This window comes from Ranitomeya imitator, chromosome 2 (assembly GCF_032444005.1).
Source record: "Ranitomeya imitator isolate aRanImi1 chromosome 2, aRanImi1.pri, whole genome shotgun sequence".
Taxonomy (NCBI): Eukaryota; Metazoa; Chordata; class Amphibia; order Anura; family Dendrobatidae; genus Ranitomeya; species Ranitomeya imitator.
Window position 1 is genome coordinate 822,745,131 of NC_091283.1, and position 18,739 is coordinate 822,763,869.

At 42.4% G+C, this 18,739-nt stretch overlaps 1 protein-coding gene across 5 annotated transcripts in view; it reads left to right on the top strand.

Moving 5' to 3' along the window:
* Nucleotides 1–18,739, top strand: part of ENTPD1 (ectonucleoside triphosphate diphosphohydrolase 1) — a 120,102-nt gene that overhangs the window by 84,122 nt on the left and 17,241 nt on the right. For all 5 annotated transcript variants that reach the window (XM_069753967.1, XM_069753969.1, XM_069753970.1 and 2 more), the window contains exons 2-3: nucleotides 2,531–2,658; nucleotides 16,123–16,240. In XM_069753967.1, the coding sequence (XP_069610068.1) occupies nucleotides 2,531–2,658; nucleotides 16,123–16,240 (246 nt within the window). The remainder of the gene's footprint in view (nucleotides 1–2,530; nucleotides 2,659–16,122; nucleotides 16,241–18,739) is intronic.

Genomic DNA, 18,739 nt, shown 5'->3' on the forward strand with positions numbered 1-18,739 from the left:
ACTTTCAATTCTCTACTCCGTCCTCCTGCACCCGCTCCCTCCCCTCTCATTTCTGCTGAAGACTTTGACTCTTTCTTTAAACAGAAGATCCATACGATCAGAGATAGCTTTGGCCCACAGCGCCCACTACCCCTCTTAGCTGCTCAACCCTGCTCCTCCAAAACCAGCTTCTCCACCATGACAGAAGATCAGCTCTCCACCCTCCTGTCAAGATCACACCTCACCACCTGCACGCTCGACCCTCTCCTGTCCCATCTCATCCCTAACCTTTCCACAGTCTTCATCCTAACCCTAACGCACCTCTTCAACCTCTTACTCACAACAGGTGTCTTCCCCTCATCCTTCAAGCATGCCAAGATCACACCCATCCTCAAATAGCCCTCCCTCGACCCATCCTCTGTGTCTAGCTATCGCCCGATATCTCTTCTCCCTTATGCCTCAAAACTACTGGAGCAACACGTCCATCTTTGACTGTCCTCCCACTTCTCCTCCTGCTCCCTCTTTGATCGGTTACAATCAGGCTTCCGTTCCCATCACTCAACTGAAACTGCCCTAACTAAAGTCACCAATGACCTACTAACTGCTAGGAGCAAGCGACACTACTCTGTCCTCCTTCTCCTGGACCTGTCTTCTGCCTTTGACACTGTGGACCACTGCCTTTTGCTACAAATCCTCTCATCTCTTGGCATCACAGACTTGGCCCTTTCCTGGATCTCGTCATATCTGACAGACCGAACATTCAGTGTCTCCCTCCCCCACACCACCTCCTCACTTCGCCCCTTGTCAGTCGGTGTTCCTCAAGGCTCTGTTCTAGGACCCCTACTCTTCTCCATCTACACTTTCGGCCTGGGACAGCTCATAGAATCCCACGGTATGCAGTACCATCTCTACACCGATGACACGCAGATCTACCCATCCGGACCTGACCTCTCCTCCTTACTTACCAAAATCCCGCACTGTCTGTCTGCTATTTCAGCCTTCTTTTCTGCTCGCTTTCTACTACTGAACATGGACAAAACAGAATTCATCATCTTTCCCCCATCTCACTCTACCCCTCCACCAGACCTATCCATCAATGTCAATGGCTGCTCACTTTCCCCAGTCCCACACGCCCGGTGCCTCGGGGTGATCCTCGACTCTGCCCTGTCTTTCAAGCCACATATCCAAGCCCTTGCCTCCTCCTGCCGTCTCCAACTCAAAAATATTTCCTGTCCCCGTGCTTTCCTGACCGCAACACCGCAAAATCGCTAGTGCATGCCCTTATCATCTCCTGCCTCGACTACTGCAACCTCCTACTCTCTGGTCTCCCCTCTAGCACTCTTGCACCACTCCAATCCATCCTACACTCTGCTGCCCGACTAATCTACCTGTCTCCCCGCCATTCCCCGGCCTCTCCCCTATGTCAAGCCCTTCACTGGCTTCCTATCGCCCAGAGACTCCAGTTCAAAACCCTCGCAGTGACATACAAAGCCATCCACAACCTGTTTCCTCCATACATCTGTGACATGATCTCCCGGTACCTACCTACACGCAACCTCCGATCCTCTCAAGATCTCCTTCTCTACTCCTTTCTCATCTCTTCTTCCCACAACCGCATCCAAGACTTCTCCCGTGCTTCCCCCATACTCTGGAACTCTCTACCCCAACACATCAGACTCTCGCCTACCATAGAAACCTTCAAAAAGAACCTGAAGACTCGCCTCTTCTGACAAGCCTACAGCCTGCAGTGATCCTCAACCTACTGAACCGCCGCACAACCTGCCCTACCCTCTCCTAGTGTTTCATCACCCATCCCCTGCAGTCTGTGAGCCCTCGCAGGCAGGGTCCTCCCTCCTTATGTACCCGTGTGCCTTGTTATCTGCTCATGTTTAATGTATTTGTCTATATTTGCCTTGTATTCACATGTAAAGCGCCATGGAATAAATGGTGCTATAAAAATGTATACTAATAATATAATAATAATAAAGGATCGGTCAGAGAGATAGGAGGAGAACCAGGAGAGAACGGTGTCCTTGAAGCCGATGGAGCGGAGCATAGTGAGGAGGAGCTGATGATCCACAGTGTCGAATGCTGCGGAGAGATCCAAGAGAATTAGCATGGAGTAGTGACCATTAGATTGAGCTGTTAGTAGGTCATTAGAGACTTTAGTGAGGGCAGTTTCAGTAGAGTACATTTCTGCTTCATGGAAAGTATCTTATAATTGCAATATGTAAATTGTGATATATTAATGGAAACTTCCCCCTAAAATACAAACTCACCCATGACAAGATGTCCTATAAGTCACCATGATTAGTAAACCTTCCCCACTTTGTGTTTTGATTGTTCACTATTTCTAACATATCTGCTTTCTGTCATTGAATAAAAAAAAGTTCTTGTTTACACCCAAAGGCTAAAACCCTGCCTTGTTCATGTCATTTTGGACTGAAACAATGGAAAACTAATTAGGAGTGCACAGATAAAATGGTGCTGAATGCCTGGGTTCATTTTCTCTGCACATGTAGCATTTACATTGCCTTTTGCTTTGTTACAGTTGCAAAACAGAAGAAGACATGGAGCAGAAAGGTCCTCTTCATCCTAGGAGTTCTTTTTATCTTGGGGATAGCTGCTTTAATTGTAGTAGCAGTCGTGCAGAACAGACCTCTTCCAAAGAATCTCAAGGTAAAGTCTTTCCCTTCATTATCGTTTCCCATATATGAGTTAGGCTATGTGCACACGTTGCGGATTTTGCTGCGGGTCCGCAGCAGCTTTCCATGCGTTTACAGTTCAATGTAAACCTATGGAAAACGCAATCCGCAGTGCCCATGCTGCGGAAAAAAACGCGCAGAAACGCTGCTGTTTACATTCCGCAGCATGTCAATTCTTTGTGTGGATTCCGCAACGGTTTACACCTGCTCCTCTATAGGAATCCACAAGTCTGCACAAAATCCGCATAAAATCCGTGGTAAATCTGCAGGTAAAACACAGTGCCTTTTAGGCTACTTTCACACTAGCGTTTTCTGCAATCCGTCACAATGCGTCGTTTTGCAGAAAAAACGCATCCTGCAAAACTGCTTGCAGGATGCATTTTTTCCCCATAGACTTGTATTGACGACGCATTTGCGACGGATTGCCACACGTCGCATCCGTCGAGCGACGGATGTGTCGTGCTTTTGCGGACCGTTGGGAGCAAAAAACGCTACATGTAACGTTTTTTGCTCCTGACGGACCGATTTTTCCGACCGCGCATGCGCGGCCGGAACTCCGCCCCCCACCTCCCCGCACCTTACAATGGGGCAGCGGATGTGCTGGAGAAATGCATCCGCTGCCTCCATTGTGCAATGCAGCAAACGCTAGCGTCGGAATCTCTCCCCGACGCATTGCGACGGGGAGATTCCGACGCTAGTGTGAAAGTAGCCTTACCTGCGGATTTCTCAAATCCGCAGCGGAAAAATCCGCAGAGCTCAAAACTACGTGTGCACATACCCTCATAGTAACAACTAGAAAAAAAATGATGGAGCTTTACAATGATTTTTTTTTTTGTATGTGTGCTGAATTGTTATTGTTTATTGATATCATTTAGGAGAACAAGCAATCTTGTATTTTTTTTTCTTTTTATTGTATTTTTTTGGAACAGCAATTATGGCATATGATGTTTTGCCTTTTAAGTCATTTACTATTTGAGTTAATTATTTAATTCTATTTTTTTTTTATTTCTTTACTTCAAAACGAAGCATGGTCCACAAGGACCTGAAAAAACGACCACTGTGTCCATATAAATAAGTACATATCAAAAAAATCTTTATTAACCCCTTCATGACCTTGGGATTTTTCATTTTTCCGTGTTCGTTTTTCACTCCCCTCCTTCTCAGAGCCATAACTTTTGTATTTTTCCGTCAATTTGGCCATGTGAGGGCTTATTTTTTGCAGGACGAGTTGTACTTTTGAACGACATTATTGGTTTTAGCATGTCGTGTACTAGAAAATGTAGTGCCGTGAAATTGCAAAAAAAAGTGCAATCCCACACTTGTTTTTTGTTTGGCTTTTTTGCTAGGGTCACTAAATGCTAAAACTGACCTGACATTATGATTCTCCAGGTCAGTACGAGTTCATAGACACCTAACATGACTAGGTTATTTTTTATCTAAGTGGTGAAAAAAAATTCCACACTTTGCTAAAAAAAAAAAAAAAAATTGCGCCATTTTCCGATACTCGTAGCGTCTCTATTTTTCGTGATCTGGGGTCGGTTGAGGGCTTATTTTTTGCGTGCCGAGATGACGTTTTTAATGATAGCATTTTGGTGCAGATACGTTCTTTTGATCGCCCGTTATTGCATTTTATTGCAATGTCGCGGCAACCTAAAAAACGTAATTCTGGCGTTTCGAATTTTTTTCTTGCTACGGCGTTTAGCGATCAGGTTAATGCTTTTTTTTAATTGATAGATCGGGCGATTCTGAGCGCGGCGATACCAAATATGTGTAGATTTGATTTTTTTTTATTGATTTATTTTGATTGGGGCGAAAGGGGGGTGATTTAAACTTTTATATTTTTTTTATTTTTTTCACATTTTTTTTAACTTTTTTTTTTAACTTTTGCCATGCTTCAATAGCCTCCATGGGAGGCTAGAAGCAGGCACAACTCGATTGCCTCTGCTACATAGCAGCGATCTGCTGATCGCTGCTATGTAGCAGAAATGGAGGTGTGCTGTGAGCGCCGACCACAGGGTGGCGCTCACAGCCACCAGTGATCAGTAACCATAGAGGTCTCTAGGACCTCTATGGTTACCATCCAGACGCATCGCCGACCCCCGATCATGTGACGGGGGTCGGCGATGACGTCATTTCCGGCCGCCCGGCCGGAAGCGGTGGTTAAATGCCGCTGTCTGCGTTTGACAGCGGCATTTAACTAGTTAATAGGTGCGGGCAGATCGCGATTCTGCCCGCGCCTATTACGGGCACATGTCAGCTGTTCAAAACAGCTGACATGTCCCGGCTTTGATGCGGGCTCACCGCGGAGCCCTGCATCAAAGTAGGGGATCTGACCTTGGACGTACTATCCCGTCCGAGGTCAGAAAGGGGTTAATTATTAAAACAATGTTTTTAAACAATACAGAACAGGTGGGATAGAATACCACATGGTGTACACAAATGGCTCACCGATGTATGAACCACCACAGGCGCACGGAGCCAGGGAAAGAAAGCACCTGCATATATATATATATATATATATATATATATACAAACAGCTAACAAAAAAAAAGCTGAAACATATCACAGCCAAATATCAAATAGCATCTTAATCGATATAGGTAGCGGTGCCAGTCTTTAGCAGAGGCAGAGATGCATAGTGCCTAAATATAGTTACCGTAATTAACCAAAGCCCTGCTTATAATATGGCAATCCAGCTACATAACTAGTGCACCGATAAACATTTGGAGTGGATCTTACCTCTAAGTAGAGAGCAGTGTGCTGGCTTCAAGCCCCCTGAAGAAGGTGTGCGACCGAAACACGCGTCGGGGTGGGCACACGGACCCGGGGGAAGCCAGCACACTGCTCTCTACTTAGAGGTAAGATCCACTCCAAATGTTTATCGGTGCACTAGTTATGTAGCTGGATTGCCATATTGTAAGCAGGGCTTTGGTTAATTAACTATATTTAGGCACTATGCATCTCTGCCTCTGCTAAAGACTGGCACCGCTACCTATACCGATTAAGATGCTATTTGATATTTGGCCGTGATATGTTTCAGCTTTTTTTTTGTTAGCTGTTTGTATAGGGGCATCATTTCAAACTTTGAATGTTGTTTTTTTTTTTAATAATTACTTTTATTTTAGTAATTCGAGACAATCCTTTTGATCACATGTTCTATCTAGTACAATACATCACAGTAATTAGTAAAATTGCTGTTTTATTTATAGCTAATTTTTTATGGTCTTTACCAAGAGATGAGGATCATAGGGTAATAATACAGAGCAGCCAAAAAAAACATGCCCCCTGAGAATAATTTGAGCCATGCCTCACTGGAAAAATCCATAAATGTGGGAAAAAAATAAAAAGGTCCATATCTCTGGAACTATGTGGCGGATTAAAAAAAAAAAAAAAGTCACACTGGGGCGAGAAGTGGGAATAAAATAAGAGCAAATACTCACTTTTGACCTGGTGACTAAAGTTGAGCGAATTTTTAAAAACTCGGTTCCAATTATTATCGGCGGCGAATATCTTTTTTGCAATATTCGACGAACGTCATTGGAGTCAAAGGGAGTAGAAATGAACGAATATGGTCGGAACCGATCATCAAACATAAATTCGGCATGAATAAGGTACCAATATGGCATGAATATGGCAAATTCGGATTTGGTGACTGATTCCGAAAATATTCACTCAACGCTACCGGTGACAAATCCTCAATGTGAACACAGCCTAAAACACTGACCAAACTCTGCTGACTGAGTAGTGCAGTGATACGTCCAGTGACCTAGGTTATGGCATCTAAGGCTAGGTTCACATTGCGTTAATGGGTTAACGCTAACGGACTGTGTTGCACGGCGAAAATGTCGCAATTAACACCGTGCAACAGGTCCATTAGTGCACCCATTGACAGCAAGGTGATTTTTGCATGTAGCGCATCGCTAGCGCATGTCATTTTCGGCACGCGCTAGCGATGTGCCGTTCTTTTGTGACTGCAAGCAGCATCCGAGGTCCGTCCCTCGCTAGCGCAGATCGGGGATCTGCGCTAGCGGGGACGGCGAACGCGGTCACAAAATAAACATTGCGTTAGCGCAATCCGCTAGCGCTGTGCGCTTAACGGATTGCCCTAACGCAATGTGAACCTAGCCTTACAGTTTAATTTATTCATACACTTCCTTGAGGAAAAATAGAAGAACAATACAAGAAACGGTTCTAAGAAAAGATGATAAAAGAACAAATATTTACTAAAACAGACATGACGGGAGACATGAGAGGTTTCTTTCAAGTTGTAAAATGGACCCAAACATGTCAAAATCAGAAGTTTTCTATATATATATATATATATATATATATATATATATATATACAGTAGGGCAAAAAAGTATTTAGTCAGTCAGCAATAGTGCAAGTTCCACCACTTAAAAAGATGAGAGGCGTCTGTAATTTACATCATAGGTAGACCTCAACTATTGGAGATAAACTGAGAAAAAAAAATCCAGAAAATCACATTGTCTGTTTTGTTATCATTTTATTTGCATATTATGGTGGAAAATAAGTATTTGGTCAGAAACAAACAATCAAGATTTCTGGCTCTCACAGACCTGTAACTTCTTCTTTAAGAGGCTCCTCTTTCCTCCACTCATTACCTGTAGTAATGGCACCTGTTTAAACTTGTTATCAGTATAAAAAGACACCTGTGCACACCCTCAAACAGTCTGACTCCAAACTCCACTATGGTGAAGACCAAAGAGCTGTCAAAGGACACCAGAAACAAAATTGTAGCCCTGCACCAGGCTGGGGAGACTGAATCTGCAAAAGCCAACCAGCTTGGAGTGAAGAAATCAACAGTGGGAGCAATAATTAGAAAATGGAAGACATACAAGACCACTGATTATCTCCCTCGATCTGGGGCTCCACGCAAAATCCCACCCCGTGGGGTCAGAATGATCACAAGAACGGTGAGCAAAAATCCCAGAACCACGCGGGGGGACCTAGTGAATGAACTGCAGAGAGCTGGGACCAATGTAACAAGGCCTACCATAAGTAACACACTACGCCACCATGGACTCAGATCCTGCAGTGCCAGACGTGTCCCACTGCTTAAGCCAGTACATGTCCGGGCCCGTCTGAAGTTTGCTAGAGAGCATTTGGATGATCCAGAGGAGTTTTGGGAGAATGTCCTATGGTCTGATGAAACCAAACTGGAACTGTTTGGTAGAAACACAACTTGTCGTGTTTGGAGGAAAAAGAATACTGAGTTGCATCCATCAAACACCATACCTACTGTAAAGCATGGTGGTGGAAACATCATGCTTTGGGGCTGTTTCTCTGCAAAGGGGCCAGGACGACTGATCCGGGTACATGAAAGAATGAATGGGGCCATGTATCGTGAGATTTTGAGTGCAAACCTCCTTCCATCAGCAAGGGCATTGAAGATGAAACATGGCTGGGTCTTTCAACATGACAATGATCCAAAGCACACCGCCAGGGCAACGAAGGAGTGGCTTCGTAAGAAGCATTTCAAGGTCCTGGAGTGGCCTAGTCAGTCTCCAGATCTCAACCCTATAGAAAACCTTTGGAGGGAGTTGAAAGTCCGTGTTGCCAAGCGAAAAGCCAAAAACATCACTGCTCTAGAGGAGATCTGCATGGAGGAATGGGCCGACATACCAACAACAGTGTGTGGCAACCTTGTGAAGACTTACAGAAAACGTTTGACCTCTGTCATTGCCAACAAAGGATATATTACAAAGTATTGAGATGAAATTTTGTTTCTGACCAAATACTTATTTTCCACCATAATATGCAAATAAAATGATAAAAAAAACAGACAATGTGATTTTCTGGATTTTTTTTTTCTCAGTTTGTCTCCCATAGTTGAGGTCTACCTATGATGTAAATTACAGACGCCTCTCATCTTTTTAAGTGGTGGAACTTGCACTATTGCTGACTGACTAAATACTTTTTTGCCCCACTGTATATATATATATATATATATATATATATACACACACATATATATATGTAATTTTTTTTTTTGGAGGGAAGACTTTTTATATCATAAAGACAAAGCCAAGATAAGATGGTTCTCTACGTAAGTATTGACAGTGTTGTACAATTGTGGGGTCAGGGAACTTTCCTTGGAGAAAGATGCTAGATATGTGTAAGCCATAATTAAGATGGCAGCGCATACTCCATAATATGCCTTATCTCCCCTTGTCAGGTTTATTTTCATTGTGCAGCTTTTATCCAACAGAGAACCTCATTAGTGTCAGCTTCAGACTGTAACGTACCATTTACCGAGTCTGGGAGAGATTCCAGGACGAAAACTGCTGACAAATGTGCAAGATTATATACAGCATTACACAATGAGGCGGCTCTTCCATGTTACAATGTGCCATCCTATATTTATCCTATATAGGCGTACATGTTCTGATGCCAGCGCAGGCTGCAAGTTGTGTCTATGTACATAGGTGTCGGCGTGTGATGCTGCTTATATTCTCGTGAGTTCGGCATCCGCTCCGACAAAATGCATGCAATTATTTAAAGGGATACTCCATATAAAACAAGCTATTGTTTTAAGCAGACTGTGTGCTAGATCTGAAGGAGTCTGACCTCTGGGACCCTCACCGATCGCTGGTATGGGGGTCCATGTTTTCCTCATTTTAACTAAGTGGTCACACATGCACATTAATGCTTTATTCAAAATCTTTTGGAACTGATTGAGATGGACAATGGATAAGTGAGAGCTTGTTATTGCCAGAATACCCCTTTATGTTAATTTCTTGCTGTATTCTTGGCAGAGAAAATTCATCTTTTATACACTGTTAAAATTTAGACTACAGCAGACCCAAATACATTATCTTTGTGAGAGGTGAATTTCACAAATAGGGCCCCTAAAAATTGGACAAGTGCTATCCATCGTTTTGACAGATAACCCTCGTCCCCATGTTATACTATGGCGGTGTGTACATGTCTGATTTTATTTTTTTCAGACCAACTTGGTCCAAGGAAAAAAATTGCAACATCCACAAGTTGCATTCGATTCGGATCGCACTCGGCCATTCATGTCTGTGGGTCCATGGAAAAAAATTGGACCGCGCTCAGATGACATCAGAGTGGGATCCAAGTTTTCTTTTCCTTATCCGAGATAATCAGATCCCCTTTGATATGAGTGTGAGTAACATAATCGGACCAAATTTTTTTTTTTTTTTGGTGTGACCCGAGCCATATTATACAGTTAGGTCCATATATATTTGGACAGAGACAACATTTTTCTAATTTTGGTTATAGACATTACCACAATGAATTTTAAACAAAACAATTCAGATGCAGTTGAAGTTCAGACTTTCAGCTTTCATTTGAGGGTATCCACATTAAAATTGGATGAAGGGTTTAGGAGTTTCAGCTCCTTAACATGTGCCACCCTGTTTTTAAAGAGACCAAAAGTAATTGGACAATTGACTCCAAGGCTATTCCATGGACAGATGTGGGCAATCCCTTCATTATGTCATTCTCAATTAAGCAGATAAAAGGCCTGGAGTTGATTTGAGGTGTGGTGCTGCATTTGGAAGGTTTTGCTGTGAGGTAAACATGCGGTCAAAGGAGTTCTCCATGCAGGTGAAACAAGTCATCCTTAAGCTGCAAAAACAGAAAAAACCATCCGAGAAATTGCTACAATATTAGGAGTGGCAAAATCTACAGTTTGGTACATCCTGAGAAGGAAAGAAAGCACTGGTGAACTCATCAATGCAAAAAGACCTGGGCGCCCACGGAAGACAACAGTGGTGGATGATCGCAGAATAATCTCCATGGTGAAGAGAAACCCCTTCACAACAGCCAACCAAGTGAACAACACTCTCCAGGAGGTCGGCGTATCAATATCCAAATCTACCATAAAGAGAAGACTGCATGAAAGTAAATACAGAGGGTTCACTGCACGGAGCAAGCCACTCATAAGCATCAAGAATAAAAAGGCTAAAAACATCTAAAAAAGCCAGCACCGTTCTGGAAGAACATTCTTTGGACAGATGAAACCAAGATCAACTTCTACCAGAATGATGGAAAGAGAAAAGTATGGCGAAGGCGTGGTACAGCTCATGATCCAAAGCATACCACATCATCTGTAAAACACGGTGGAGGCAGTGTGATGGCTTGAGCATGCATGGCTGCCAGTGGCACTGGGTCACTAGTGTTTGATGTGACACAGGACAGAAGCAGCCGAATTAATTCTGAGGTATTCAGAGCCATACTGTGCGCTCAGATCCAGCCAAATGCAGCCAAACTGATTGGTCGTCGTTTCATACTACAGATGGACCATGGCCCAAAACATAAAGCCAAAGCAACCCAGGAGTTTATTAAAGCAAAGAAGCGGAATATTCCTGAATGGCCAAGTCAGTCACCTGATCTCAGCCCAATTGAGCAGCATTTCACTTGTTAAAGACTCAACTTCAGACAGAAAGGCCACAAACAAACAGCAACTGAAAACCACCACAGTGAAGGCCTGGCCGAGCATCAAAAAGGAGGAAACACAGCGTCTGGTGATGTCCATGAGTTCAAGACTTCAGGCAGTCATTGCCAACAAAGGGTTTCCAACCAAGTACTAGAAATTAACATTTTATTTAAAATTATTGAATATGTCCAATTACTTTTGGTCCCTTTAAAAACAGGGTGGCACTTGTTAAGGAGCTAAAACTCCTAAACCCTTCATCCAATTTTAATGTGGATACCCTCAAATGAAAGCTGAAAGTCTGAACTTCAAATGCATCTGAATTGTTTTTTTTTTAAATTCATTGTGGTAATGTCTATAACCAAAATTAGAAAAATGTTGTCTCTGTCCAAATATATATGGACCTAACTGTAATAATAGTTCTTGACAATGCAGAAATAATATTCCCATATAGAGCCAAAATAATAGACCACCCCCAAAAAATAATATTGCTATACGTTTCCCAAATAAATTCTTTATGCAGTGCCCAGATAGGGCCACAAAATATTCAGATAAAGTGTCATAAAGTGCACAGATATATAAGGTCATACAGTATGCAGATAAATATTACATACAGTAATTTCTCAGATAAATATTTCATCCAGTCCCTAGATAGTGCCACAATAGATACGTAATGTGCCCAGACAAATGCATATAGTATGTACCAGATAAATGCTTAAAGGGAACCTGTCACCAGCTTTGGCTGATATGAGATGCGTCCGCCACCTTTCATGGGTGATATACAGTGTTCTATAATTCTGTATATTTGTCCCCAACCCGACCTGCTAGAAGAAAAAGACCTTTTATTATACTCTCCTGCGGTGCGGTCTAGTCCAAAGGGTGTCGATATTTTTTTGTCCGGTGCCTCCCATCTTCTTGCGATGCCATCCTCCTCCTCGGTTCATGTGGATGACGCGTCCTTGCATCACCCACACAGTCTCCTCGGCATCGCAGGTGTACTTCTTTGCCCTGCTTTGGGCAGAGCCAAGTACTGCAGGGCGCAGGCGCCGGAAATAGTCAAAGAGCCCCTGCGCACTGCAATATTTTGCTCTTCCCTCGACAGGGCAGATAAGTCCACCTGTGCAGGAGCGCGATGCCGCGGAGACTGTGTATGGATGACGCGTCGCTGCATCATCCGCAAGAAGAAGGGGCTGATCGAAAGACGATGGGAGGCACCGGACCAAGAAGAGCGACACCCCTTGGACCGGACCGCCCCGCAGGAAGTATAATAAATGATCTTTTTCTTGTCTTGCCGGTTGGGTTGTGGGAAGATATACAGCATTATAGAATGCTGTATATCAGCCCTGAAAGGTGGCGGACGCATCTCATATCGGCCAAAGCTGGTGACAGGATTGCTTTAATAAATAAATGTAAAGATAGTGTCATGAAGTGCACAGATGAGCTGTGTTATAAAGTGCCCAGATAAATACTATGCAAGGCTCAAATTAATACTTCATTGAGTGCCTAGAGAGTGCCATGAAATATAAAGGAGGTGTCAGAAAGTGCACAGATAAATACAGTACAGTCAGATCAATACTTCATATACTTCCCAGACACATGAAATATAGATAGTGTCGAAAGTGCACAGATAAATAATACATACAATACAGTCACACATACATTTCTTCCGAGTGTCCAACAGTGCCATGAAATCTAGAGATAGTGTCCTAAAGTGCACAGATAAATAATTCCCAGATAAACATTCCCAGATAATGGTTCATGCAGTTCCCAGTTAGAGGCATAAAATATGAAGATAAATAGTATCATAAAGTGCACAGATAAATAGCGTACACATTGTGGAGATAAATGGCGCATGTGACCAGACAGTGCCATACACTTATTATATAACACCGACAAATTGCTAAAAATGTCTTCTACTATGTTCCCATGTTCAGTAATCATTTGTTAGGGCTCATACTCACTTGCGAGAAACTCGGATGAGTCTTACTTGTTAATACCCGGCGCTGCTGCCGGCATTCAGATCGGAGCGTCCGGCCGCATAAGAATACATGCAGCCGCACGCTCCGCTCCTGAGTGCCGGGTGCAGTGCCGGGTATTGTGTGCGAGACTCATCCGAGTTTCTAGCAAGTGAGTATGAGCCCTTAGGGCGGATCCAGCAGCAATCCGTTGCCAAAAAAGTTATGCAGACTCAAACTTTTCATGTCCCCCCGACAAAAACCTGATTTTAACTGGATCCGTTTTTTTTTAACATTGAAGTATACGAAAAACAGATCTGTGAAATATCCATCTGTTTTTCTCCCATTTGAAAAGGATCCATTTTTTGCTTACTAGATCAATTTTAAATGAATGAATACTTTGAAAGTTCACATGTCCAGTTGTGGGTGAAATATTTATTTAACAAAAAAAAGAGAAAAAAAGAAAGCAGCACAGCTCAAAGTCCAGAGATTAATAATAAACTGTGACATATATTGAATATACAGCAGTCCGAGGGAAAAAAATGGAGGTGCTTTGCGTGAAATAAAGTCTGGAGAATCATAAAAAAATAGAAGAACGCAACAGCACTCACCAAATCTGCAGTTTCAAGTGTCCTTTATTGAAACACCATACGATACATCTTCACGGCACAGGGGAGTGAGGAAAGGGAGGGTAGGAGTGCGGCAAACAAGACGACGGCCGTTTCGCGCTATGAACAAGCGCTTCTAAGGGTCCCACCTCCTATAAGCAATAAACGGATCCTTTTCAGATGGGAGAAAAATGCATGGCTCCTTAACGGATCTGTTTTTCATAGACTTCAGTGTTAAAAAAAAAAAAAAGGATCTAGTTAAAATCAATTGTTTTTTTCAGGCGGACAAAAATGTGTCTGAACAACTTTTTTGTCAACTGATTGCTGCTGGCTCAGTTCTAAAGGATGACTACTGGACTTGTGAACTTTTACATCGCCCAGATAGACCGTGCACAATGGCTCATTCACAGCTACTAGAGATTTACTATCAGTATGTCCTAGAGGCGGCTGTCCAGATACGAGCGTCCAGCATGCTAATGTTACGCCGGCTATGCTCACTAGATGGCTGTTGGCTGAACATTGCTCAGGCCGATCATTCAGCTGACAGCCATCTCAGCAACACTCCCATACACAGGCGCTTGCTCGACCGATCACTCCTGTGCTCTCCAAGGAACCCGCCAATTGACACTTCGTCTCGCGGCTTATCTAATGGAGAATAATGCGATTGGCTGTCCGAAATTGAACATCGACCTCTCTCCTGACCAGCAGTTGACTGGCGTCCACATACACTCTAGACCGTCGGTCAAACCTCACTGATATTGGCGGGTTCAGCCAACATTAATCTAATATATGGGGGTCTTCAGGCAGTGTTCAGCAAGCTGCACTTAGGTTTGTACTGAGGAGGCAATCATTTTACCAGTAAAACTATCAGACTTCATTATAGTCAAGCAGATGCCATCAGTGTCTATCCCTATCTAACCCCAACAGGTATTTTCTTTTCCAGCTCCTAAGACGTAATGGAAAACTCAAATTCCAAACTGGTTTCAATGGCTAGAAATCGCGTAAATGTTTGACACGTGTTTATAAAGCCATCTAGATTCAAGCAGGTGGCTTCCATTCAGTTTATTATCAATTATCCAACATTTACGGGAAGTCGGAGAACTAAGGGACAAACATAACACCACGACGTGATTTGCTTTGTCAGGTTCAGAACAATATCCAGTAAAGAATTAATCTCTCCCATAACAACTGCTATAAACACTGAATCATCCGAAACTGGGGAGACCTCAGAAGGACATTGTGCTTCAACATTCTCCTCGAATGGAAGTCGGCATCTTTTTCTGATCCTGAGTTCTATTGTTCACATCCAGAGCCGAACTTAAAATTCTGCTGCTTAACAAATGGGATTTGCCAGATCTGTGCTGAGATCTGATGTGCATATGTGTGCACTACCCTGTGGGATATCCTCTTATGTAATTGTAAAGAGGCCCTACACATTGGACTTACATTGGCCAAACTCACCGATGTCAACGGATTTGGCCAACACTCTAATGCGTATGGGGGTGCCGACCAAACCATGGTAAGGAGTTATGTCGATCAGGCATGTCCGACTTCAGATTGATGATTAAATTGTTCTCGACATGTCAGTCGGTGACTTTCTCATGGAGAACACAAGATTTCTTGGCCGAACGAGTTCTCCTGTATAAGGGACAGTCGGCTGAGATAGCCGTCAGCCAAACGATCTTTCATCCCATAGTCATCTAATGTGTATGGCCGACCTTACTCTATGTTGTTCAGAGGATTAAATGGTATGTTCATTTTAGAAAACCCACTCTAAGTTAATATGGGGAAATCTTCTATTTTAGGATGCTTATGTCTTGGCGGAAAGCAGTTCTAAAGAACTGCTTTCCGCCAAGAAATTCTGGAGGACCTGCCCTGTCCTTCAATTACACAGATTTAATGGAAATTGTGTAATACTTAATTTCTCCTGTAGAGTTGCTTATGAAAAAAATAGCCACTCACTGCCAGGTTTCCCACAGATTACAGAAGGGAACATTTTACTATCTACTTTTTGGCAAGGAACTTTGGTAACAAGTAGAGAATACTGAACACCCCTAAACCATTGTGTCACCCCACCCCCCCACTATTGCATTTCTGTACTTTCGCTTTTTGTAGAAGGTCACTTTCATTGTGGAATGGGAACTAGATTTTAGGAAGTTATACTTGAAAGGACTGACAAACCCAAACTCCATGGTCCTATATAGGTTGTCATAATGGATGAAATCGGTGGTCTCATCACTGTTTATTAATATCAATGCCACTCAAATGGAATCATCTATGGATATTTTCCAAAAGTATTTATACATATACTGTATAATTATCCTGTCGATCCTGTTGGAATCATTGGTCACATATGATTGTCTGCAAAATAGCAGCATGTATGGTGGGCTCAAAGCTGCATAAACAGCAAGCAGCAAGTGGTTAAGTGATGGTTTGTTTTCTCTTCTCAGTATGGCATTGTACTGGATGCGGGCTCCTCACACACCAACCTGTATATTTATCAGTGGCCGGCGGAGAAGGAAAATGACACTGGAGTTGTTGAACAGGTATACGAATGTAAAGTTGATGGTTAGTATCTATTTATTATCTATTTATCTATCTATCTCCTATTACAAGGAAGATTGCACTATGGAGGAAATGTATCGTTAGAAATTTTTAAAATATTATTTTGTGATTTTTTTTTTTTTTACGTTTTTGATGTCAGTGTCTACATTGAAAATCCAGACATGTGAACACCCGGGACAATTATTGGACTGCTATAATTTCTTCAAATGGAAATCAGTGGTATCATTATATATAAAATAATGCCAAATTCTGAAATATTGCACATGTATCAAGTATATTTAAACTAGATCTATATTATGCAGAGCTTACTTCTCAGCCGTCACTTCCTGTTCAGTAGAGATCTCCTTTCTGCAGTCACTTCCTGTTCAGTAGAGATCACTTCTCCCACAGTTGATTTCTGTTCTGTAGAGATCACTCCTATGCAGTCACTTCCTGTTCTACAGAGATCCCTTCTCAGCTGTCACTTCCGGTTCTGTAGAGATCACTTCTCAGCTGTCACTTCCTGTTCTGTAGAGATTCCTTCTCAGCTGTCACTTCCTGTTCTGTGAAGATCCCTTCTCAGCTATCACTTCCTGTTCTGTAGAGACCCCTTCTCAGCTGTCACTTCCTGTTCTGTAGAGATTTCTTCTCAGCTGTCACTTCCTGTTCTGTAGAGATTCCTTCTCAGCTGTCACTTCCTGTTCTGTAGAGATTCCTTCTCAGCTGTCACTTCCTGTTCTGTAGAGACCCCTTCTCAGCTGTCACTTCCTGTTCTGTAGAGATTCCTTCTCAGCTGTCACTTCCTGTTCTGTAGAGATTCCTTCTCAGCTGTCACTTCCTGTTCTGTAGAGACCCCCTTCTCAGCTGTCACTTCCTGTTCTGTAGAGATTCCTTCTCAGCTGTCACTTCCTGTTCTGTAGAGATCCCTTCTCACCTGTCACTTCCTGTTCCATAGTGATCACAGGCTATTATCATCACAGTCCGGTCATTATCATCACAGTCAGGAATACAATAAAAGCACAATAAATAAAAACACAGACTCCACCGTTCACAATAGGTCATGTCCTAGATCACCACCTCCACTTCTCTGCACAGTGACATCTGCACAGGTCACAGAGCATGTCCACCTCAGCTATTTACTAATTTCCCAATTCTGCTTCTAAAATAATTTAAAAACTCAAATCCTTCTTCCAGCCAATTCCCACGCTTGAGAACCATTATAGTTTGCATGGCTGGATCTTTTACTCTTTTTTATACTTTGGTAGATAGAGCTCTTTCCACCTTTTCCCTCTAATTGTGGTCAATAGACTCCCATTATCTTAATAAGCATGGGGACACAGGTGTGCGACGCCAAAATATCAGACTTAAAAAGGGGTTAGACATGTACTTTTCATGTGACTGATTAAGACATGTGAATATCTATAAAAGGTTCTTCACCCTGGACCTCGTTACATTAACTACAGCAGAGAGCCGCTGATAAAGAGTGGCTGTCATTCTAGCAGGCTCAGCCTATCAATAGCTGAAGTTCTAACATGTAATCCTACATTTGGCCTGTAGTGGCCACTGCTGGGCAATGAGCGGCTTACTAAGGTGCTCCAGAAGCGATCAGTTGATTATTGACCTTTTCCTTTAATTATTTTTATATATGAATCTTTGAGTAATGAATCAGAGAAACTTTTGACGTTTTTCTAATATTTTGGTCTTGAATGTGGGAACAGATAATTGTGAGGTGAGTCCTTCAAACTTGGATCTTAGAAGTACGCGGGATGTCTAAACCGTGGTTCCATCAGTTTATTTCTCCATTGCTCTCTTTATCACCACTCATCCATCTTTATGACTAACATAAACTAAAGAAATAGGATATTCTGTTGTGGGTTTCCAAAAATAGACATCCGTGAGTGATTAATGAGACTAAATTCCTGCGTGCAGCCGCTTTTTTTTTCTAATTTAGTCCAAAGCTGTGAACACCAGTTGGATAAAACATAAGTCCTGGATCTCGTCCATTAGTTTTTAATTTGGACGTAAAGGAAAGTACAGCAGATTTCTGAAATGTTTATTTTATTTCTGTCTCACAATGTCAGAGCTGTATGTATTCCAACGGCAAAACTGGCAAATAATCAGAGAAAAAAGCAGGCGGATACGTGATAAATGACGACTTCGGCGCAGCGGCAGATTGGCGATTGCTCATGGACAAAGGCACAGTAAATAATAAATACTCTGCTTGGAAGTTACGACGATGTCCATTACTGTATACATACCAATATATAGTATACATACTACTATGTAGAAGTTATTGCAGACCTGCAATTCATATCACGACCACTGGGTGGCCACAAACAGACACATATGGTATAAACATCTCCTGACAGAGTATCACACAATTATGTTTTTTTTTTTTCAAAAAGATGATCATCTCAGGGTAGGTTAAGCCAAGAACAAAAGTAAAGAACAAATCTGTAAGTGTAATGATTAAATACTCTTTAAAAACACCAATAATCCAAAATATTTGGAAACCAATTTATT